The sequence below is a fragment of the Doryrhamphus excisus genome, chromosome 1 (genome assembly GCF_030265055.1).
Source record: "Doryrhamphus excisus isolate RoL2022-K1 chromosome 1, RoL_Dexc_1.0, whole genome shotgun sequence".
Taxonomy (NCBI): Eukaryota; Metazoa; Chordata; class Actinopteri; order Syngnathiformes; family Syngnathidae; genus Doryrhamphus; species Doryrhamphus excisus.
This window is the reverse complement of record NC_080466.1, coordinates 37,560,455-37,586,270: the sequence shown is the minus strand read 5'-3', so window position 1 is coordinate 37,586,270 and position 25,816 is coordinate 37,560,455. Positions and strand designations below refer to the sequence as shown.

General features: G+C 41.9%; 1 protein-coding gene and 2 long non-coding RNA genes across 7 annotated transcripts in view; all 3 read right to left on the bottom strand.

Annotated features, from left to right (window-relative positions):
• Window positions 1-3,489, bottom strand: part of celf4 (CUGBP, Elav-like family member 4) — a 118,400-nt gene extending 114,911 nt beyond the window's left edge. For 3 of the 5 annotated variants that reach the window (XM_058070914.1, XM_058070921.1, XM_058070947.1), the window contains exon 1: window positions 2,684-3,489. In XM_058070914.1, coding sequence (XP_057926897.1) covers window positions 2,684-2,978 — 295 coding nt within the window. In that variant the 5' untranslated portion in view covers window positions 2,979-3,489. The remainder of the gene's footprint in view (window positions 1-2,683) is intronic. The other 2 variants (XM_058070904.1, XM_058070930.1) reach the window with 1 other exon arrangement.
• A 2,214-nt stretch (window positions 3,490-5,703) lies between these two features.
• Window positions 5,704-10,749, bottom strand: LOC131138642 (uncharacterized). The gene is made up of 4 exons (XR_009132121.1): window positions 10,200-10,749; window positions 9,563-9,637; window positions 7,909-7,972; window positions 5,704-6,062 (listed from the first exon to the last, which is right to left on the bottom strand). It is a non-coding gene; the product is annotated as an uncharacterized LOC131138642 (long non-coding RNA).
• A 4,419-nt stretch (window positions 10,750-15,168) lies between these two features.
• LOC131097220 (uncharacterized) overlaps window positions 15,169-25,816 on the bottom strand; it is an 83,530-nt gene continuing 72,882 nt past the window's right edge. Inside the window, exon 3 of the long non-coding RNA XR_009116137.1 lies at window positions 15,169-15,469. This is a non-coding gene — a long non-coding RNA (uncharacterized LOC131097220). The remainder of the gene's footprint in view (window positions 15,470-25,816) is intronic.

The window sequence follows — 25,816 nt, the reverse complement described above, 5'->3', positions numbered from 1 at the left end:
CAGCATGAGTCTTTCATGTTTTTGGCACCGTGACTTCCCGGTCTTACCAAACATGTTACAAACTATAATCAGTTTTCAGCTTTCTTTTCTGGCAAGAGAGGCTGGAATATGAAAATCAAGAGAAACAATTCACTTTATGACCAACATTCATGATGACAGCCATAAGCTGTCACTTATTATTACACTGTATGCCCATTTGATATTATGTCGAGTAAGGCGTTGGTTTTGCTGAGCTGTTCTAATCCGCCGCTTTGTTTTTTTCAACAATCATCAGGTCAACATAAAGTTTATAGCCGACCTTATCCAAGTCATTTGGATAATCAGTCAACTATAAAAAATTAATTAGCTTACACGGAAAAACAAAGATGTCGAGCGGATAAAATGACAACATGCTTGGCACACATTATCACGTCTCATCAGGTTTTTTAAGGGAGCCAACTGACTGGTGCTTTCAATTAGATCCGCACGTTCTCTTCTTGAATAGACGGAATGAGCTGAGTGTGTGCTAAGTGTGTATCTCAGCTCCGTTGTTCCTGGTAGCTGCAACAGCAACAGCAGCAGCAGCAGCAGCGGCAGCAGCCGGTGACCATTATAAATGGCCTCTATTAGCATGGCTCAGTCGCAGAGGGGGGAGAAATAAAATCATTGAGAGAATAGAAGCCTGCACTGGTGTCCCAACGCCCGCTTCCAGGCTCTGCAGACCTCTGTCCCCCCGCATCCCTCCTCCCTGCTACCCCCTTCCACTCAAGCCTCTGTTCCAAGGGGACAGAATCCTAAAGACTAGATTACCAGTGATACATGGAGTCATTATGGGGAGGGTTATGGCAATAGTATCACAGGCACAGTTGACAATGGCTATAATAGGGGTCTCTTTCTTCAGAGGAAGCATTACCATAGGGAAGGCTGTTTCTTTGGGCTTGTTGATACTGTAGAACAGGATAAGCAACATTTATTACCTGCTGTAGCAGAAAAAAAAAGCTCTGGATCAGTGAGCTGAAACCAAGCTTATTTCTTTGTGAAAGTGCTTCTTTGTTAAAGTTAAAAAGCCAACAGTATCCCAAAGTGAGGCACCACATTGTTAGTAATGACAGCCACTAAGTACAGTCCGTGTCTTCGTTTTTTTTTTTTTTGTTTTTTTTTTAATAAAAGAGGCTGAACACAGTGGAAACCTGAGTCATTTATCTCCAGTTTGTGGCTCATGCTGAGATGTGCACTACAGGACCACAGTCATAAGGGAACACCGTGATGTAAGTAAGTGAAGACAAAGGGATGAGTAAGGAAAGCTAAACAATGAATGAATGAGGGTATAAAAGACAAAAACTAATTGGTGTGCTCTGGTGGGCAGCTACCTATATAGACTTTTCCGGGAGTTACCACAGTCTAATGGTTAATTAAAAAAAAATATTGACGGAACAGTAAATCTGGGCACAATAATGACAAATATCGTCCAAATGTCCAAAAACATCCCTTCCAAAAAGTATCTACCGCCTCTGACTTTTCTCATCGGTGACATAGTACGCTCTCCCTTACTGCTAATTTGGAACACTTCATCTATAGAAGGTGGGTGTTTTTTTTTTTTTTTTTACGTCTGTGCAGTGAGTCAGGGAGTAGCTAGTGCCTCCAGCTAGTTAAAATATGAGCGCAGCGGGGACTCGCTAATGAAAGCGGGAAGCAGGGCCGTATATCGCAGTGAGGAGACAGTTCTAAGAATCAGCTGGTGAGCCATGCCTATAGTTCTGGGGGCCACTGGTGATAAACTGTCCAACAGGGGGTCTCTACTACTGCTGTGCTATTAATAAAATATCCCCTTTTTCCAACGCACTATTTCTGTAGTTATTCCGTGCTTATAAACCTCCTGGAATAATTTGTATAATGTGAAAATTTCCTACCATATATAAGACACAATGCTTACATGACAGTTTGAAAGGACGTTACAGTGGGTGATGTGTTATTCCTAATGTACTTAGCTCCCGTGGGAGATGTCCTGTAGGTACAGTGGATCAATTACTGACCTCTCATTAAATGGTGATTTGCCTTCCCTTGAGAGGAGAAAATAAAGTACAAGAAGGATGTATACCATCATTCCTGTTGCACCTAAAGAAAGGCTGCCCATTAATATTACACCCAATGGGAGGCATTTAATTTGATTATCTACACCATCTTAATGAATAAGCACTGTATTGTTTATTTTTAATTCATGATTTCAATGCAGCATCAAGTTTTTGGAGATAAAAAGAGTGTAATTTTAGGACTGATTCAGTTATACACACACACACACACACATATACACACAGTGCTGCGGGCAATCAAACACAGCCTCCAGCTATTGCAACATGAAAGCGTGAGTTTAATGGAATGGATTTAGTGGAGTGAATGAAAGCACGTTTACAACTAGACTAGATGCTGCACACTACCCCCCCCCCCACCCCCCACCCTCCAAAAAAAAAAAAAAAAAAAAGGAGCACTACTCCTCCTATCAGGCTACACAAATCCATGCTGTCGTGACTGTCATTTCGTGACAGAGAATGTGATGTATTTGGTCATTATGTGGTAAATAAAGCAGTATTTTTGGGTACTACAAATATAAATAGTAGACTGTTTTTTTGGCACCACAAACAGCAAGATTGTTGTCTCCAAGGTGCTGTCAAAATATGTGACATGTGACACAAATGGAATCACCCACCTTTATGCATGCCCGTGAAGCGGTCCTTGAGCACAGTGAGCTCGTAGATCTTGCCAAACTCCTCGAAGAGAGGTCGCAGGTCCTTCTCGTCCAGGTTGCGGGGGATCTGCCCGATGAAGAGTTTGATGGCATCGTGGTCCTTCATGGGGATGGTAGCCGGGCAGCCCGCCGGGTTGTGGTTGTGGCTTAATCCGTTCACGAGCCCGTTGGTGCTGGCGGAGACCACACCGACACCGACACCGACGCCGACACCGTGCACCGCGGCGTCCACTTGGCCGTTGGTTAAAGTTGCCATCTTCGTTCGGACCGGCCAGCGACTTGAAACTGGGCGCAACAGCAGCAGATGGTGACGATAGTGTTGCTTGTAAGTCTTGGTCACAAAGTGTTTCCGAAAGCAAGCCGTGCCAGAGCTGATTGGGCTCTCGTCCTATCACAGCCAATATTTACATGGACGTGAAAACACATGTAGCGTGTGGCCAAGTCTCATATCATCAAGCCCGCGATGCCGTTTTTTTTGGTCCCGATTGGAGGCTTTTGATTCCGTATGTTTTAAGTCCTACTCAATAAGTCGTTCATTGATATAATAAAAGAGAGGAAACAGAAGAAGGAGAGAGAAAGGGAGAGATAGAAGAGAGAGGGAGAGAAGGAAGAGAGAGACCAAAGCGTGTTGACTGCCTATTTACACCCACGTTCACTCGTCCCAGCGTCTTGGCACCCTTTTGTTTTTTGCATTTGAGTCGCTATGGTTGTCTTCTCCGTTTAAACGAGCAGGATCGGCTCAACCTCTGCCACGTCGGTGGGGAGGTTTCAGTAAAGAGGACTCGCTGGAAACTTGGCATATGTCAAACACAGCCTTTACTCTCCCCCTGCTTTTCTTATGCGAAGAGCGAATGGTACATTCCACAGAGGGGAGAGGGTCTATAAATAGAGAAATATAGAGAAGCGGCTCCTTTGTGCTCCTGCTCAACATCTGAAAACTATACACTTTCACACTGTGCTACATTCATTATAATATATTACATTATATTATCGTACGCAAAATAGATTACGTGGTTGGTTCTCAAGAGGTTTCAAGGTCTTTACATCCCATTTCCGAGCCTTTTAGACGGATGCGTGCATCCTCCATGCGCCGGGATACTGGACAGTTCCGCGGTGCTGAAATTAAAAGCCATGTACAGAGGAGGGTTTTTTGTTGTTGTTTTGTTATTCCTTCTGTCTTTGTTTGGCATTGCTGTAGAACAGTAAACAGGAATGTTTTGCTGTCTATGCCTTATGTGCTTATTCCAGGAGTCGTGGGCATTGGATCACTTGGCTCCCAGAAAGAGAAAGTCTGTGAGCACCGCCGAGTGGCGTTGAGAGGGGGCACATGGGGGTGGGTTAGAATAATGTGATGTACAGAAATTTTGGTTCATAATCATTGAATCAATTTTTAAGGTGTTCATCATCCAGTCAACAGAATAGAAATACAAGTCAACATTAACAAAATTAATTGTGAGAGATTTTAATTTGAGTTTAATTAATTTTGCATGAAAGGAAATGACTAAAGGCAAATGTGTGGTGTTTACAGTATTGGCATTCAAGGTCAAACTCATGTGTAAATGCAGACATAAAGAATAATATCTAAATTATAGCCACATTTATTCCCTGATTGTAACAATACATCATGTCAGTGTATATTTATTATTGTGGTTATAGCTTACAATGGTATGCAACAATATATAAGATCATTTAAGAAACAGCTGTCAGCATGATGTGGTGTAGTTTTACATCACTGTAAAGTACACCTACAATATGACCCTATGTTTAACTTATTAATAAACAATATTAATATGTTTGTAAAAACTTAGCTGTTGCTAATATTTAGTGTATATTTAATGTAGTTTATAGCCCCCATTTCTGAGCCATCATATCTCAGGAGTATAGGGTACCCATAGAGAATGAAGGAAAGAACTAGACACTCTCTGTCACAGTGGGTCTATTTGACTCAAATATATTGTAACTCATTAAAACTTGAAAACAAACATGGCGTCCACAGGCCTATTGTGTTCATGGTCATGTTGTATCTCTTCAGATGGAGTGATGTTTCATCAAAACAGACATGAATAAATCAGACTGAGATATTTAAAGAAATAATTCAATGAATACAAAACTGTATGATGTATTTGTCCAATAATGAGCAAAATGAACTTGAGTGACACTCAATGTAATATGTAATATGTAATATTCTTTATATTACGCCGATACATAGCAAACCATTATATAACAAAAGCGACACACCAGGTTGCCTCTCTCACTACCTTCTTTCTGCTCTTCCGCCAGCTAAATGGCCCGGTAATGTCATCTCGTTCTCACGGCATGACCGGGCCCCAGTGGGGCGGGGGGGAACTTTGCTTTCTTTGGCATGACACTGTTCTCTGCTCTCCAAGCTTTCCCTCAGGGCCTCTATCCATTCACCATGCACGGCAGACTTGCCTGCATGCATGCATGCCTGACTTACTATTGGCAATATTTTACGTATAACACGGTACAATGGGAGGACACATCATTGGAATGATGCACTGTCCCAATGACCATGTCGGTTATGGTCATGGTGTAGCTGCTCATGTAAACTAGCTAGAAACACCATAAAATATATGCAATTAACAAGCACATTTTGTGACTATTTGTGTTAGTAATGCCACATGAAGATTCTTTACAGGCATGCCAAGAATGCTAACGTTTATGGCCAGCGCTGCAGAAATTAGACCGCTTTGGTTGCTGTCCATACAGGCATGGTAATGGTAATGGTAATGGTTTTATTTCATTTGAACATGCATCAGATTACAATTGAATGCATCACATAATCAGTTCCCAGTTCCACATGTCCAAAAGGAGTAGGAAGAAGCAAAGCTTAATAAATCCTACCTCTCCATCTGGTACTTTTACAATCAGTTATTTGTTCACTTCCTGCTTTCCATAATACAGTTTAAGGTTTTTTTTTTTTAAATAATGTACCTTGTACCGAAGTACATACATTATGTGTACCATAGTAACATGTAGTAACATGTAGTAGCATGTCTGCAGGCTAACAGCATTGTCATCTTTGGCATGCTAGTATCTTTAGTCATGACTACATATATAAGTTATTTGGCCTCCTCCTACAGTCCAATACATGCACATTTGGTTGAATACTGTCTTAAAACTACCACTGTATTTGAAATGTTCATTTTGTAAATATCCCATCTTCTTCTTCTTAAAAAAAAGAAAACATGCATGTTTGCATGCTGGTTTGATAGAGACTCTACGTTGCCGGCATGAATGTGTCAGCCATGTGATTGACTGGTGATCTTTCCAGTGTGTACCCCGCCTCTCACTCGTGCTCAGCTGCAGTCCACAAATTCTATACATTTCAATACACACAAACACAAGAGGGAAAAAAATGGCCTCATCAGGTGTGCTGAAAGCCCTGAAGCAACAGTCAAATACATTTCACACACACTTTTCAGAATGTGAATTGTCCGTTTTGCAGGAGAACTGATGAGCACAGATGACAAAACCTAATATATATATCTGTCCATGGTGCTGAAGGACTACAACTATTCTGTTTGGAAGAAAAACTGTGATCTGTCCATGGTTCTGAAACAAAGCAACTAGCACACAAAGAACAAGTGTGCGTTTCTCTGTTCATGGTGCTGAAGCAAGGCCCATGCGAATTTCTCTGTCCATGGTTCTGAATTCATTTGTTTCTTATAATGGACTTCAGCACTGGACATACACATGAATAGGTGACCACATGTAGGCAGCTTAGGCACCAAACAGGCAAATAAAAATAATACATAAAATGAAATAAAATATTAATATACACAAATAGACTTTTAACCTAAACATTTTGAAGCTCTGATGTTCAGAGTGATCTAATCTGCATAGCAATGTCACTGCTCACCTTTTCATCACAACAAAGTTCTAAATCTCCTCAAGCCTTAGGACACTTTGGCTGTATATCATCTCCCAGTAGTAAACGAATAAGAAAGTAGCAGATGCATAATTGAATGCTCAAAACGTTTTGAAGAGAGGTTGACTTTGATTTGTAAGAGAATGAAGGAGGCGAGACGAGAAAACAAATAACTGCCATGTATTACTGTACGTGTTTAAATGTATATAATTTTACCTATAATGCAATAATGAAAGTATAATTGGTTTTGTTATTTATTATTGCTGTATGTTTGTTTTTAGTTTACGGTGGTGTAGTTTGATTATCCTATTTACTCGCGGGCCGCATGGTGACCAAGTGGTCAGCATGTAAGCTCAGTCCGCTTGGCATCTCTGTGTGGAGTTTGCATGTTCTCTATGTTCTCTATGTTCTCACTATGAAAAAAATATATTAATAAAGAATGAATCCAGGGGCTGCATGGCGTCCAAGTGCGTGCAGGCCTCACAGCTAGGAGATCCGAGTTCAATTCCACCCTCGGTCATCTCTGTGTCTACACATGTTGCATGTTCTCCCCGTGCATGCGTGGGTTTTCTACGGGTACTCCGGTTTCCTCCCACATTCCAAAAACATGCTAGGTTAATTGGCGACTCCAAATTGTCCATAGGTATGAATGTGAGTGTGAATGGTTGTTTGTCTATATGTGCCCTGGCGACTAGTCCAGGGTGAGGATAAGCGGCATTGAAAATGGATGAGTATTAACAAATAATAATGCATGACAGAATTTTAAATCAGTTGTACAACAGTCCTCCACCAAATATGTTGACTGAGCATGTCTAGTAGTACACAACTACAGTGTACTACAACAACAACCGAGATTGTCTTTAAAAATGTGTACAGCACGTGTGGTCTGTTTTTAATAAAACAAGCAGCGGCTGATGTCAAACCAATATTGAAAGGTTGTTATGGATTTCATTGAAAGAAAAGCGTGTAGGTTTATGAGGGCAGGGTTTCCTGGGAAGCTCATCGTGCAAAGCAATGAGCTGTGTCTGTCTCTGGCCCCTGCGGTTATAGCAGGGCTGCATTGGAAAGAGATTAGTGCTGTGACATTTGACATGGGTGGGCGTCTCTGCTTGTGCCGAGCCCTGGCTGCACAGATCCGTCGTGCTGACAGCCCCCCCCCTCCTTGACTGACTCTCTGGCCCCACAACACAGGCCTCTTGACAAACACACACGTCTATAAAACATCCTTAAGACACATGAACAAACATGAATGTGCGCTTTACGTGCATAAGTGGAGAAGAGGACAGCTAATTACCCTAATTAGACTGCAGTTCCTTTGTGTCCGATGTCATGAGCCATGCGGTCACCCATACAGGAGGCTGAAAAGAGAAAAAAAAAGTGTCTGACTGCTGTCTAAATCATGTAGCTCAAAAAAACCTATTTCCACTACAAGAGATCAATCCCACATAGAGATCAGAAGGTGAGATGATCTCTCACCCCAGGCTTTGTTGGCGCACACTGATGATACTCCGACGGCATGACCTGGTTGTCAGGGTGATGTGACACCTCCATTCTAGATAGGTGGCCATTTTGGGACCAGAGTGTCTGACTCAAAGTAGCCATTAATTGCTCCAGGGAGGAAAGTGGGGTTCACAAGGGAATGTGACAACACCTGGTCCTCTGCAATGCCCTCAGGGCAAGCTAAATGTCTCCAGTAAGGTTGAAGAGTGGCACTTATGTCATTTGTGAGGCCTTTATTTCCTAGTTTTACACTATTGGGTGGGATAGCTCTATGTGAGCAGGAAAAAAAAATACATTTTTCTCCAAGAAACCCAGTGATTCCACTTGCTGTGTCAAGAACATACGGTATAGTCAGTCATAATATATTATATCTAAACCTGATGAGGTATTCTCTTGACAGAAATTCACTTATCACTGTCGTGCATGGAAACAATGAAGTGAGATTACAAGGGATTAATGGCTAGATTTTGCTACATAGATTACTACATGGTAAAAAAAAAAACACTTTATTGGTGAGCAAGAGGAGAGCAACATGCAAGCCAGATGACGTTGTTCTCTCCTCCAATTGGTCAGCGGTAGACGCAAGAATGTAAACAGAGGAAAAGGATCGCATTAGTGTGAGAATTAGTGTTGGTGAAGGTGTTTGTCCCATTACATCCGGTGTAAAAATAACACTGCATTTTAGATAAAGAACAGTAAAATATGGTGGTGGTAGTGTGATGGTATGGGATTTTTTGCTGCTTTAGGACCTGGAAGATTGTGATAAATTAAAAAAATGAATAAACCTTCCATGTGGCTGAATTACATTGTTACATTGTCCACATTGTTGTAAGAGACTCGCTGCAAGTTATTGCAAACACTTGATTGCAGTTGTTGCTGTTAAGGGTGGTCCAACCAGTTTAGGCGGTAATTACTTTTTCACACAGTTCCATGGAGGTTTGGATTTTTTTTTCTTCCTTAATAATAACAACGTTCATTTCAAAACTGCATTATGTGTTCAGTTGTGTTGTTACTGACTAATATTTACATTTGTTTCATGGTCAGAAACATTTAAGTGTGACAAACAAAATCGGAATCGGGGCAAACAATTTGGAGTCACCAATTAATTAGTTTTTGGAATGTGGGAGGAAACCGGAGTACCTGGAGAAAACCCACGCATGCACGGGGAGAACATGCAAACTCCACACAGAGATGGCCGAGGGTGGAATCGAACTCGGGTCTCCTAGCTCTGAGGCCTGCGTGCTAACCAATTGTCTCTTTTCACACCAATTCATATATATTTATTTTCAAGTATCTGTCCTCATTGTGAGCTTTGTGGAGGTCTTACAGCACCAAGGCTGTCTGCAGTCCATTGTTGGGAAGACTGAGGATGGAGTTAAATCAGTTGACAAACTCTCTCACTGCAATTAAATATGTTACCTGCAAAAAGAGGTGAGATGAAAACCTACCGAGCGTTAGAGAGAAAAACGACAAGTCCTCGCAGATGTTTGACTCCACAACAATAACCAGAAGAATTAGAATACCTGCAAAAAGAACACATGGACAGACGCAGACAGATTGATGCAAAGGGACTACAAGATAAACAGAAGGAGAGATAAATAGCCTCATCCACTCTTCTGGCTGGCTGTGAAGTTTGAATGTACTTAGCAGAATGTCTTTCACAGTGTACTGACGATGCTAGGGTGTAACCACTGTGAACAGAACAGCGAGCATGGATGAACACATTTTCGGCGATCGTTCAGATTCACTAACATGCATAGAAATGCGCTGTACGCATGGTTGGTCTTTGAGTTCAATTAGCATGTGAATGCCTTTTGATGAGATCAAAAGCATTGACTACGAGATGAGTGAGGGTGGCGGAGGACACTGTGTACCACACTGCATGCCCGTCTTCTTTCCTGCCAGGTATAGTGATAGACAATGCAAATACCACAACACCAATCCTCCCTGTCTGATCCCTAATTTGTTTCCAGCATGCCTCTCTGAACTTTAACACCATGCCCACATATGTTCCTACTATTCTTTACTCAGCATGTGGACTCAGCAGGACAAATTAAACAGTGTGTGTGTGAAAAAGACACATACCGAGTGAAGAAATCCATCAGGCAACAAGTCTGAACAAGGCTGGAGCGCCTGTCCCCCAGCTTCTGGCAGGCTCAAACACAAAAGGGGGGCTTCCTGGCAACAGCTTAGCTCAGGTAGGGAAAGGTCATTAATAATGAATACCAAATCAGCATCTGAAAAAGGTTACCGTTTTCAGACGCTGCGCTCTCTTTCTTGTACCTCTCCCGTAGCATTTATTATAGCCTTTTCACTTTCTCTTCACTGTCACCTCTTTTGTCAGTGAAAATGTGAGCTGAGGTTTTGCGTCGCTTCTGTCGCAGGCAAGAAAGGAGATGAGAGGGAAACGGTCGCCCGGTGTGATTCCTTCACACACCGATCAAGTGTGATGGCTCTGGGGAAGTGCTGCTGCCTGATTTGGTCATCCTGGTTCACCAAATGCAGCAGTCCAGAAACTGACACAGTGTTGCCATGGACATGATGGCGTTACAATCGTATACAAATTCAAGATTGTCCTCGAATTAGTATAATTGTATTTGTATCCTTCTGTTTGTTTTTCATGTCGTATTCTGGGTCTTTGAGGGTCAGGGTGATCGACGCGTGTTGTCTCATTTTGTAAAATAGCGAGGTTATACAAACAAGCAAGCTGGAAACATGAGGAAAATGAGCACCAAAGATTAGCAAAAATGGATACCGTATACTGTAATCCCTTGTTTATCATTGGTTCCAGATCAAACCACGATAATTGGATTTTAGGTGGGATTCCTTCCTTCATTTTCCCAGTTAGAACATGGAGCACTGTTCACAACCTTTTAACCTATTTACAACCTTTACACTCATATTAGCCAATATAGTAGACACAATAACCAAAAATAGGCCATTTTAGATAAAATTAAGACATGTGTGTTGCTATAAATGTGCTACCTAGGGGAACAGGGACAGGAAGTGATGTCAAGGGTTCAGAATTGAGTTTCATTTTGCTGTGTTTTTATGAGGGATGCAATGACTCAAACCTGCAATAAAAGCCTGTTGTTCTGCTCATCATGTCTGCTGGCCATTTTAGATATAAATAAGACATGTGCTCATGTGTGTTGCTATAAATGTGCTACCGAGGTGAACAGGGACAGGAAGTGATGTCAAGGGTTCAGAACTGAGTTTCATTTTGCTGTGTTTTTATGAGGGATGCAATGACTCAAACCTGCAATAAAAGCCTGTTGTTCCACTGATCAAGTCTGCTGGCCATTTTAGACATAAATAAGACATGTGCTCATGTGTGTTGCTATAAATGTGCTACCTAGGGGAACAGGGACAGGAAGTGATGTCAAGGGCTCAGAATTGAGTTTCATTTTGCTGTGTTTTTATGAGGGATGCAATGACTCAAACCTGCAATAAAAGCCTGTTGTTTCGCTGATCAAGTCTGCTGGCCATTTTAGATATAAATATGACATGTGCTCATGTGTGTTGCTATAATACAGTATATGTGCTACCTAGGGGAACAGGGACAGGAAGTGATGTCAAGGGTTCAGAATTGAGTTTTATGAGGGATGCAATGACGCAAACCTGCAATAAAAGCCTGTTGTTCCGCTGATCAAGTCTGCTGATCGTGTGTTTCACCGAACATTACAGTAACATTACTGACACCCAGTGACCAGTTGTGTTGTCTATACGGTGGTAAAGTGGTTTGTGCACAGGCCTGACAGCTAGGAGACCCGAGTTCAATTCCACCCTCGGCCATGTCTGTGTGGAGTTTGCATGTTCTTCCCGTGGGGTGGACTCCGGTTTCCTCCCACATTTCAAAAACATGCTAGGTTAATTGGCCACTCCAAATTGTCCATAGGTATGAATGTGAGTGTGAATGGTTGTTTGTCTATATGTGCCCTGTGATTGGCTGGTGACCAGTCCAGACCTAGAAACTGGTAGGGATAGGCTACAGCACCCCTCGCGACCCTCGTGAGGATAAGAGGTTCAAAATGAACTAATGAATGAATATTGTCACATGAAGACAGCACAAAAGAAGTAAGCAGTCTTCCACAGACTTCCACAAAGGCACTTGAGCATAAGGAAGCAGAAGCAGTGACAAGTGTGAGCCTTCATTCAGCAGGAACCCCTTTGCTCCCTTTGTCTTCCCGTTTGTGATCACGGCGACACTGAAAGTAAAGCCCAACACATTCTTTAGCAAGTCTTCATCTTTTAATACAGATGCTGGAATATTGCTAACGGCTTCTCATGATTCTTGTGGAGGACTCCTGGAGGACACTTGGGTGTCATGCGGTGCGACTGTTGCCACATATGTGTGCACCACATGGTTGCCCTCGGGGAACCGTCTGATTGGATATGGGTGTTGGAGCCTGTCGCCTATCTGTGAACTCTCCTTTAATCTGGATATAGTAAGCCCATAGGGAAAGACACATCACAAGGAGCTGAGTTCAGTAATGCCGCCCTTCTCCTCCTTCTCAACTCATTCATGCAGATGACAAGAAGAAAGTGTACTAACTTATACTTATGTAGTGATTGTATTTAAATTCACTGCATTTTTCGTCAAAGTTGGAATACTTAAGGCGATGTTTCTTCGGCTTTAAATAGGATAGGGAATGGTGCGAAAATGATGATGGATGTAAAGCTTGCATGAGCACGTGCGTGCATCACTGCACTGAAATGGACACAGGTGTCCGGCCACGCTAGCCAGGTGACCTTTCCCTTTATGGTAGAACCTCATGTCATGCAGAGGCAGAGACAACACTTCCCAGGGTGCATCGATCTCCTCGACACTGCACTATTCGGCTCCCCTGTCTGAAACACAAAGGCAATACACCTGCCTGCAAGTGCAACTCTGACACAAAGCCTGCAGGGAACAGATGTCTCTGAAGCGTGTGCCGGAATTGATGCTTCCATTCCAATTTATGTATATCCAACAGGAAGAAAGAGGTGCAATTCTACCACATTCATGTGGAAATTCCACATTATGAAAATGATGAGGTGGAAAAATGCTGATGCTAAGTCCGTGTTTGAATGATAATACATATCTGTCTCACTTTGAAACCAAATTAGTTAAGCCGGAAAAATTTATCTTTCATTTATTTTCTGCAGCTTTTTTTCAGGACCAAAGGTTAGCTGGAACCTATCCCAGCCGGGCTTCACAGTTTCACAGCTATGAGGAATTTAAAGTCTCTGTTTAACCTGACATGGAGAACATGAAAGCTCCACAATAAAAAACATTTTGTTGGAATGGTTGCTTATTGAGCTGCACGGCGGTCTAGTGGTCAGTGCGCAGACCTCACAGCTAAAAGACCAGGGTTCAATTCCACTCTCGGCCATCTCTGTGTGGGTTTTCTCCGGCTACTCCGGTGTCCTCCCACATTCCAAAAACATGCTAGGTTAATTGGCCACTCCAAATTGTCCATAGGTATGAATGTGAGTGTGAATGGTTGTTTGTCTATATGTGCTCTATACGGCTGGGATAGGCTCCAGCAACCCCGCGACCCTCTTGAGGTAGAAAATGAATGAATGAATGGTTGCTTATCAGTTACGGTTTCAAAACACATACCGGATAATAATGTATCACTGATAAGTGGCTCAAAATACCAATGTTTTTCTCATCCATCATACGTTACGGATCAAAATCCTGACATGTAATCCATCAGAAATTGTGTCCAAACTTTTACTGGCATTGTATTTCCCCACTTTCATTACCCTGTTTAGCTGTTTGACAAACATATTGATGACATAATCTCATTGTATGGTCATATCACCTTGTACTTCGGTACGAGGTACATTATTAAAAAAAAAAAATTAAACTGTATTATGGAAAGCAGGAAGTGAACAAATGAAACAGTTACTGATTGCAAAAGTAAACTGTATTCTGGAAAGCAGGAAGTGAACAAATGAAACAGTTACTGATTGTAAAAGTACCAGATGGAGGGGTAGGATTTAATTTTAAAAGTAACTTTAAAAGTTTTGCTTCTTCCTACTCCTTTTGAACATGTGGAACTGGGAACTGATTATGTGATGCATTCAATTGTAATCTGATGCATGTTCAAATGAAATAAAACCATTACCATTACATACATGATCATTTCCAAGTATGAGCACCATAAATTCATGTGATAATCAACCAAAATGAGGACATAATATCGTAGTACAGGCCACATATTGTATGCCAAGCACATTTCAGAGTTTTTTCTATCAAATCCTCAGCACTCTGAGAAGCTTTGACAGCTTTGATAGACCCTGTCAGTTATTACCGTGATGGCCTTCCTTAAATATTTAAACTAAATTGATTTTAGAATGAGCTGCTTAATCTTACCTTCACATGTAACAAGAATTATTTAATGAACATGCTCCTACCGAGCTCATTAGGCGTTCAAAATTAACATCACGCTTGCCTTAATACTTCTTGTGAAAGTAAAATTAGGCAAGCTAATGTGGTCGTCAACAAAACATCATTAGCTAAGTGATAACCTGTCATATGGGATGTGGAGATGTATTTATATTAATCTCTATCATCTTTGCTAAATGAAGTGAAACTATTAGGGTATTAGGGATCACTATTTTGATTGAGAAATGATGAGAATGACCTCCATCACAGAGAGATAAACACACAAAAAGAGACAAGGACAAGGTAATCCTGTCCTTCCTTGTCCCAAACAATCCTGCAGGAAAAAAAAAATGACGAGTGCAGCTTAAAAGTTAAGAAAGAAAAAAAGAAAACAAAGGATTCTAAATCACCATGCCGAAAACTGCTCCATTGCCACCTGTCAACGTGATGATTTGTTGTTGGTTCGTCATATTAATAAAATCCCAAACAAGGGGAACGGATACTTCTATGAGATTGCGTCTCCAACTGGGCTCTTTTATGTCCACCTGCCTTCCATCACCTATTCCATCTTTCTAATACAAACTCAAATGTCAATAGCCATTTCGCCATGAAACGGGGTGAAATTGTACCGTAAGTGTATGCATCTTTGTGTGTGTGTGTGTGTGTGTTCGAGTACAAGTGGATGTGGTGTTGGAGGGCATTCGTGTGCGTGATACTTGCCCAGTGACAGCCATGTGGAACAAAAATGAACAATGCCTCCAGCGATATCTTAAGGTGTCGATGGGAGAAAATTTGAATGGCGTGCCGATGGAGATGTTGATTATTACTCACGTCAATTGTTGAGATGATAGGCGCTCTGGGGCATCTGTCTCCTTCCTTCTGTTTGTTTTTCTTGTCGTATTCTGGGTGTTTGAGGGTCAGGGTGATCGACGTGTGTTGTCTCATTTTGTAGAATAGTGGGGTTGTACACACAAGCAAGCTGGAAACATGAGGAAAATGAGCAAAAAAGTTTTGTGTTTCGTAAAAGATTAGCAAAAATGTATACCGTATACTGTAATCCCTCCTTTATCATTTGGGGGTGCTGGAGCCTATTCCAGCTGTCTCCGGGTGAGAGGTGGGGTACACCCTAGACTGGTCGCCAGCCAATCACAGGGCACATATAGACAAACAACCATTCACACTCACATTCATACCTATGGACAATTTGGAGTGGCCAATTAACCTAGCATGTTTTTTTTTTGGAATGTGGGAGGAAACCAGAGTACCCGGAGAAAACCCACGAATGCACGGGGAGAACATGCAAACTCCACACAGAGAGATGGCCGAGGGTGGAATTGAACCCTGGTCTCCTAGCTGTGAGGTCTGCGCGCTAACCACTAGACCTCCGTGCCTATTAGCCAATATAGTAGACATAATAACAGAAAATAAGCCATTTTAGATATAAATACGACATGTACTCATGTGTGTTGTTATAATATATGTGCTACCTAAGGGAACAGGGACAGGAAGTGATGTCAAGGGTTCAGAATTGAGTTTCATTTTGCTGTGTTTTTATGAGGGATGCAATGACTCAAACCTGCAATAAAAGCCTGTTGTTCCGCTGATCAAGTTTGCTGATCGTGTGTTTCACCGAAGATTACAGTAACATTACGTTCGGATAAGCGGTAGAAAATGAATGAATTAATGAATAATCAGGGCTGCACGGTGATCTAGTGGTTAGCGCTCAGGCCCCACAACTAGGAGACCCGAGTTCAATTCCACCCTCGGCCATCTCTGTGTGGAGTTTGCATTTTCTCCCTGTTCATGCGTGGGTTTTCTCTGGGTACTCCAGTTTCTTCCCACATTCCAAAAACATGCTAGGTTAATTGGCAACTCCAAATTGTCCATAGGTATGAATGTGAGTGTGAATGGTTGTTTGTCTATATGTGCCCTGTGATTGGCTGGCGACCAGTCCAGGGTGTACCTCGCCTCTCGCACGAAGACAGCTGGGATAGGCTCCAGCACCCCCCACGACCCTCGTGAGGATAAGCGGTAGAAAATGAATGAATCTTTGAATGCGTCTTTTGAATGCCTTATTAGTTAATACTTGAAAATGCATTATAACAGTTAAATGTGCATTTGTTTTGACTAATGATATACTGCATTCAATAATGAAACAGCATTATTTATTAAGTAATAGAACTTGTCTTTTCACTTATAAAAAAATCACTATAATTGGTTATAAGACTGATTGGTAAGACAGTAAATATAAAAATGACAACACACAAACATACATACAGTAACACATATACAGATACATATGCACAAAAGGCATGCAAAGCAGCTCTGGGCAGGCATGCGTACACCACCAAGGACTGAGCCTGGGCAGAAGATAAGATTCCAGGGTGGCTTCACTGTGGGCACTGGTCTGCAGAGCACATCAGCCTGGAGCAGAGGGAGGAGGAGTTGGGGAAGGTGGCAGGAGGAGAGATGGGAGGATGGGATGGAGTGGGATTGGCGTTATCAAACTGTTCCAGGGGACAGTTAGGGAATAACACTTATATTCCTCTCTCATGATTCAGCTGCAATGGTGTGGCAGAGTTGGGAAGACAGTATGGAAAAAAAAAACAAAAAAATTAAATTCCCTGCATGAGAAGCATTTGCAGAAGCAGAGTTTTTACATCCGAGTGTTAAGAAGAAACCTTACATGTTTTTTTGTTGAATTGTGAGCTATATTAGTCAATACAAGCTGCAGTTCTGGGATCAGAACCTCACTCGTTTATTTTCTATTCATAGTTAGGTTTATGCAGCTATTGCACTAAAATTGTCATACGATTATGTTATCTTCAGCGATAAATTATGTATGTATGAAAATGATTTAAGGATGCAGACAGGCGGTCCTTCCATTTGCATGCTTTTTGACTATGTCTTCATCTCGGAGCAATGAAGGAGCCTCCTCTGCCAGACACATGCCCAATTACAAATTAGCCAGTTTGTCAGGGGGGGGAATCGTAATCAGGCTTCAAGAGGTGGAGGCCCTTGAAGATTAATTGGAAATGGGCCCCAGTAAATGTCAATGGCAATCATGGGTTTGCACAGTTGTGATTGACTCTGTACACAGATCCCCGTGCCCAGGATAACCTTACTCTTGCAGTGACATTGCTGGTACAGCTCCCTCACCATCTTCAACAGAGAAGAACAAAGGAGTCACATGGCAAAAAATGGAGGAGCTGTTTGGACGCTTGGCTTTTAATTACAAACCGTCTCTACTCTAAGCATTCATTATCTTTCCTTTATAGAAGAAAAAAATAGTTAAAAGGTCTCTTTTTCACATTTATGCATTAGTTTTGACATTACAAACCAAATATTTTGGCTATTCATGGATAGTCTTGAGAGTATCGGACGATTTCTGTGCAAAAAGCACATCTGGCTCGTACTACTGGAACCTGTCATGATCCCTGTGTGCAGGTTCTTGACATAACTTCCCTCTTACCTTCACACTGCGCAGGCGTGCCAAAGCCAAAACAAACATGCCTGAACTTAACTGCTATTTGTGAGATATTTGTGAGATTTGTGATATAAAGTTTTCATGCTTTCCAGGCTGACAGTAGCTAACACAGACAAAATGCTGGATGACACTTATTATGAAAGTCAGAAGGCTAAACAAATATCCAGAAAAAATAAATGAATTAAAGATCTGTCACTGTGTATTCTACTCCATTTTTTCATAATTATCTATTTTTTTGGCTTGCCAGTCAGCGGACCTTGGAATTGTCCAACCTTTCCTGCTTATATGGCACCCTTGGCTTATCGTAGCACTCATCATAAATACATAGAAAAATTGACAGTTAATCCATCAGCTAATTTTACTCACGAGTGATAAATATCGGAAACCCTCATTGGAGCATTCCTAATAATATCAATAATGCATTTACAGATTTAGAATGTAACTATGAAATATTTGGTGTCATTCATTCATTCATTTTCTACTGCGTATCCTCATGAGGTTAATAGGTATGCTAGAGCCAATCCCAGCTGTCTCCAGGCGAGAAGCGGGGTCCACCCTGGACCAGTGGGCAGCCAATCACAGGGCACATATAGACAAACAACCATTCACACTCACATTTGGAGTGGCCAATTAACCTAGCATGTTTTTGGAATGTGGGAGGAAACCGGAGTACCCGGAGAAAACCGACACACGCACAGGGAGAACATGCAAACTCCACACAGAGATGACCGAGTGTAGAATCGAACTCGGGTCTCCTAGCTGCGAGGCCTACATGCTAACCACTTGAAACACCGTGCAGCCCATGATTTATTCATTCATTCATTCATTCATTTTCTACCGCTTTTTCCTCACGAGGGTCGCGGGGGTGCTGGAGCCTATCCCAGCTGTCTTCGGGCGAGAGGCGGGGTACACCCTGGACTGGTGGCCAGCCAATCACAGGGCACATATAGACAAACAACCATTCACACTCACATTTGGAGTGGCCAATTAAGCATGCACAGGGAGAACATGCAAACTCCACACAGAGATGGCAGAGTGTGGAATCGAACTCGGGTCTCTTAGTTGCGAGGCCTACATGCTAACCACTTGTTCACCGTACAGCCCATGATTTAATCAATGACAAATTTTAATCATATTAATAATCTGTATCAGTAAGGCAAGAACAAAAGAAAATCTGCATGAAATGAATCTGCAATATAATAATTATGAGAAGAAGAATGATTAGTTTTTGATGATGGGTGGGCTGCAGTGCTGTTCATTGCTGTTCTCACTATTTCTAAGCTTTTTTTTTTTGTCTGCTCAGAACCAGACCATGATGGATGTGTACAAGATTCAATGACTGCAGACGTGAACTGGCTCGACTCGATGTTGTGTAGTAAAGAACATTTCTGTCTTACTTCCATCCCTCACACCAAGCAGCCGCCCCACTGGGCCTTTCCTCAGAAGGCATTTAAGCTTGACCCCCCAATCAGACCTGGGATATGCCAGAAAGCTTGTCGATTAACTCGATTTAATGAAGTTTACTTCATTACAGCCTATTTTTGGTTGAGGGAGTACATTCAATTTATAGGCCAATTTGTGGTAAATATAAATAAAGTTTGTAACCTTTCTAACACAAGTTTTCAGGCATATATTTTACCTGAGAGTAGCCGAATGCTTTGAAGGAACATTTTAAAGTGTCAAGACGATGTCTATAAGTATTAGCCTTTGGGGCTTTAGGATTTTCACCTGCCCAAAGCCATTGTGACAGTGAATCGAAGCATGACAGGTCACCTGGCTTGGATTGCATCGCACTCGTCGCGCCGAAGCAGTACTGTAGTGACAAACAGTGTCAATATATTGACTGGGTGTCAAAAACTGGGAAAACACATTAGCTTACACAGGCCTTGTCACACATAATCTCTACAGCACATTTAATTCCACGGCTGTTTCCCCGTAGCCCTGCAAATTTCTGTTACTGAGGCAGAAAACATCCACTTCAGACGATTAGACGCCTCGACTGACAGCACGCACAAAGTCAACTGAGCATTGAGGCAAGATGACTAATGAGGAGGGAGTGACAGAGGAGGAGACTGAGAGCTACGTCAATTATTTCATAGATGCTGTGGCAGTTCATCAAACTGAAAAAAAAAAAGTGTTATTATACAAGATACTCCAGCTAAGCAAGGCGAGAGGAGCCTTGTCTGAATGCACCCGTGACCTAATGCTGTTGAACTCCTCTTCGGGTACATCATTGCACGGCCATTTCCTCTGAGAAGTGCCATTTTCTCTAATGACTGCAGCTCTACAGGAACACAGACAAAAAAACATGCAGCTTTATATTGAAAAACCCAAAGTTAGACGTTGAAAGGAGATCTGGTTTCTGAAAGCATACTCCAAATGATTCTTAGTGAAAAAAGGTGGATGTCTCGGAAATATGCTTGCATACATGCATCATAATTCAAACGGCACTGAATGTGCAGGAGTGCAAAAAAATCATTCAAGGGAAGTGAATGTTAGAAATAGAAATGACTCACTGTAAAAGCATGGGTCATACAAAGACAAGGTTTCAGCTGAACATGTCGACCAAGTATGCTAATATTAATAATTAGTTTGATGATATGAAATATTAAAGTTTGACAAACATGCAGATTTGTTTTGGTTTCAGATAATGAGGTTTGCACATTTGGAAGTGAGCCCTGGGATGGCTCAAAACGCTCGATTTCAGAGGGCGTTGTAAAACCACAGATTTGTGATGTCACACATAGGCGGGTTTCCTAATATGGGCGTGTGCTGTAAGCCAGAAGCGCTCTCTGCCCTGTGTTTAATTAACAATTTATCAGTGTCCTAACTGTGTTTATTTATGTTTTTTAAACACTGTTAGTCCCGGAAAAAAGTATAATGACAACATATATAGTTGGGTTTGGAGCTAGTGGCGCAACACCAGAAGTCCTCCGAAGCACTTGGAAATGTGACCAATCACAATGGAGTGGACATGCCTTGAGGGGGGCCGTGGGTAGAATACATTTTACAAATAATCTTCACTGGAACCACAAAATCCAAAAAAAATAGGAATAGGTGCACATTCTGGGAGATCTAGAAAGCTTTTTGCGCTGGTTAGTGTGTGTAACCGCTCCATAGGAGTCCACAACTCAATACAAAGCATAATAGGTCCGGTTTAAGATAAGATAAAATATGCCTTTATTCGTCCCTCAGTGGGGAAATTTGCAAGTTTAAGTTGCTGTGTGATGAATTTAGTGCTGTTAGTAAAGTGTCAGACCATCATGTTGTTATACTGGTATATACAATGACCTCCACTGACTTCCAATAGATTGACAAGAAATTTTTTGTTCCCGTTTTTGTGTTTTTCAGTTGTATGTGTTATTGTTCACATTACTTTATTATATATATATATATATATATATATATATGGAGGTCTGTTTTAGGTGTTTTCAAAAGTGTGCTAAAGTTCCATACCTACTGTAGTCCTTAAATTGAATACAAATAATGGCAGCAAATGTACCAACCCAATGTGTACCTGTAAAGAGGACAAAAACGCTCATAAGAGGATGTTGAGTTTGATGGTTTCCTGTCAGCTGTGTGTCCTTCCATGAGTACTACCAGAAAAATCACCTGCTTGCACACCAAATAAAATAACAGTCCAATCAACTTGATGTGTGCAGGACAAATTCCAAAAGCAGATGGTAAACAACAGAAAAAAAAACCCAAATACCAGTACTTTGAAATCCTTTTTCCTTTGATATTCCGGATGGAGCTTCACCGTCAGATTTGTGAGCCAGTGCCAGCGACATCTGCATTTTAGAAATGCTGCCAGATATATTACAAGGAGGAACTGGAGCAGAACAGCTCTCTGGCAATGCACCATGGACATTATGCAAATACCGTAAGAGAACATATTAGCTAGTCTATCGGCTACCCTCAGAGATGCTTCTACCAAATTGTCTCAGAAGCTCAGCGTGAGCCCCCACTGAGCTGTGGGATGAGTGAATTTAAATCAGGGTGACAGTGCAGTCTTTTTGACATTTCACGTGGCTCTCTAAACATATAGGATGCTTATAGTCTAAACAGGAGCATTTGTATAAAAACTGTATTTTGGTGCAGATATCGGAGTTTGGAAATGACGATGCATTCATCGTGAATAACCCCGAGCACATTTGCCCCAATGTCCCATAACACTTCACGTGCATAAAAAAAAAGAGCACAAGTCAGAATAGTCGAAGTAACATTGTTGACGACAGCATATATTCCCGGTAATAGCCTTGATGTTTGTTTTTAAAGAGGCTTTGCTCCTGCATGCCATTACGGAGCTAATGATATACGATTGTCATCTCACACATTGCAGAGCTAATTGGGCCTCTGTGATCACGCCTAATGGCTTTACCAGGGAATTACTGACACAATGATGTGGGCTGACGTGCTACAGGTAGGTGAATAAATAAATAAGCAACCCCCCCACACCTCCTTTGCCGTAAGACACCCTCTTCTCCCCATACGCAAGGCTCGTCAATCTTGGCAACTGCCTCTGGAGCAACCCAGTCAGTTAACATTTTAGAAAAAGGCTGGCCATTAATAATAAAGGCATATTAACATAAGTTAATTCTGCTGCGGTGTGGGACACGGTGGAACAGTTATTAAAGTCCAATTTGGCCCCATTAATAATGCATCCACCTTTGACTTTCTGATATCCAGATTATGTGGTATTACTGCGGCTATACATTATTTATAAACCACTTTCAATTGGGGACCTTGATGACTTCTAATTGGTTGATGGTGGTGCCATTAAGTTATCCCTGATGAGACTTGTCAATCAAGTCGCATTCTCTCGACCTCAATGTCCAACACACACACACACACACACACATGCATGCAGTTGCCGTTAAAGGCAACGGGTGCCAACTGTGCCAACACGGGACAAAGCCACAGCGCTCCACTACACAAAAAAAAAATGAAGGTGGGTGGTGTCTTGACTCCTGTCCATCACAGTCATTTGAAGTGTTGCAGAAGAGGAGTCTAAACGGCATGGGGGCCTGCTGTTAGCGAGGCTTAGCTTTAAAACTTAATGGCTCCTGTACTATGCTGAATGTCACTGGAAGGGTGAACTATTGTCATCCTTTCATCGTCTGGGGGCCTTTTGTCAGTCAGTCAGTCACTCAGTCAGACACACATGCTCACTCACGTGCGCATAAGCAGAAGCACGTCACGCAGCCAGCGTTTGTGCATATGTAAGCACATTATGGAGAGAGAAAAAAAAACAAGGCTTTTCACTTGTGTTGCAACTTTTCTGATGACACATGATGAGCTGTACATAATGTTAATGGTAATGGTTTAATTTCATTTGAACATGCATCAGATTACAATTGAGTGCATCCCATAATAAGTTCCCAGTTCCACATGTCCAAAAAGGAGTAGGAAGAAGCAAAGCTTATTAAATCCTACCCCTACATCTGGTACTTTTACAATCAGCAACTGTTACATTTGTTCACTTCCTGCTTTCCATTTTTTTTTAATAATGTACCTTGTACCGAAGTACAAGGGGATATGACCATACAATGACATTATGTGTACCATAGTAACATGTAGTAACATGTAGTAGCATGGCTGCAGGCTAACAGCATTGTCATCTTTGGCATGCTAGTATCTTTAGTCACGACTACATATGAAAGTTCTTTGGCCTCCTCCTACAGTCCAATACATGCACATTTGGTTGAATACAGTCTTAAAACTGCCTCTGTATTTGAAAAAGGAGTAGGGAAGAAGCAAAGCTTATTAAATCCTACCCCTCCATCTGGTACTTTTACAATCAGTAACTGTTACATTTGTTCACTTCCTGCTTTCCATAATACAGTTTAAGGTTTTTTTTTAATATATATTTTTTAAAATAATGTACCTCGTACCGAAGTACATACAGCAAGGACACACGCATCCTCTCTTAGTGTCAAGCTGAAAAGCATTTCTGCCATGTAGAGACTTAGCAGTATAATTACATATTGAACAAAAATCACCAAAAAAAAAGAATAAAGCATATTTCAACTTCACATCTTTAGTCACCAAAACTTGATTTGATTCATTAAAATGTAACCTGAGCTCCATGGAATTAAAATTTGGCATATAAAAAGGGACCTCATGTTGAAATTGGCAAGCGTTGCATCCCATGAGCAGCAGTGATAGCAGCTGTGCATGACTCAGGGATATTCGCCAGCTCTGATAACAAGCAAGTGTGTACTGTAGAGCAGAGGTTTCAAACTCAATTTACCTGGGGGTGGGGGGGTGGGGGGGCACTGGAGGTAGAATCTAGGCGGCATCAAGTACCGGGAGTTCAAGCATGCTTTTCGGTATGAGGAGAACATGCAAACTCCACACAGAGATGGCCGAGGGTGGAATTGAACTTGGGTCTTCTAGCTGTGGGGCCTGAGCGCCAACCACTAGAACACAGTGCAGCTCTGATTATTCATTCATTCATTTTCTACCGCTTATCCTCACGAGGGTTGCTGGGGGTGCTGGAGCCTCTCTCAGCTGTCTTTGGGAGAGAGGTCCACCCTGGACTGGTGGCCAGCCAATCACAGGGCACATATAGACAAACAACCATTCACACTCACATTCATACCTATGGACAATTTGGAGTCGCTAATTAACCTAGCATGTTTTTGGAATGTGGGAGAAAACCGGAGTACCCGGAGAAAACCCAAGCATGCACGGGGAGAACATGCAAACTCCACACAGAGATGGCCGAGGGTGGAATTGAACTCGGGTCTCCTAGCTGTGAACGCTGCGCACTAACCACTCATACACCGTGCAGCCCTTGATGAAATTATATTGCCGCATATCAGACACACTGCCAAACCTGTTCTCTCTTACCGGAAACTACCGGAAAGAGTCACACATGGCTTGGCGGCCAGCATTAGCTTCCCGACCTCTGTTATAGTGGCTGGTTGTGTTTTTACTTACCTGGTCCGTGTTGTAGTTAGTGTTATGGCCTCTGTGTGACAAGCTCACTGGGAATTGAACCCCTGCAAGTACCTCTCCCAGGAGTCGTGGCCGGTACTTACACAAATCTTTGATGTTAAGCAGGGGGCAACAAAATATGTCCCAGAGGGCTGCAAATGGCCTAGAGTTTTGTGGCCACCAAAATCACACAGAACCTCATTTGTTACAATTTGCTATGTAAGCAGTAATACATTTTATATGTGGATGTAGCAGTCCAAACAATGAAAGACTGACATCTGTGACATAAATGATGCATTAATAATTCCCATGTATATTTAGTATGATTAATGAGCATTTTTCATGTTTAATCAATCAGTAATAGTTTGTTATGGTCTTGGTGGTGCCATTCTGATAAAACGTTAGCATCAATATTCATAAGTAGTGAATATTCATGTCCATCCTTTCCCATCAGTATGCCTGCTAGGCTCCGGTAGAAGGCCAGCACTTATAATTGGCAATCTTTCCCTGTTGCTTGACAGTACAGACGAGTCATTTCCTTGCATTCAAATCTGTGAGTCGCACAAAGCCGGCTTGTCAACTTTCCACTTCATTACAGGTCAAGCAATAGACTCATTTCTCTCAGGCGCGTCGCTCCCATAATTGTTTTCCACCTCTCCTTTCATAGCCAATTTACATTTGCTTCCTTGCCGAGTGTAAAAGAGACAGAGGAAGGGGAGATGAAAATGCTCCTGCTTTTCACTTCCACTCACCGTCCATTAACGACTTGACACATGGAACGCAAAAAAGTAATATGAATTTGGCTCCCCGTGCTGTAGCATTTGCTTTGAGGCATATGATACAGTATGTTGTAACTGAGGCAGGAATTCGATAGGAAATTATGGCGTCGAACAGAAA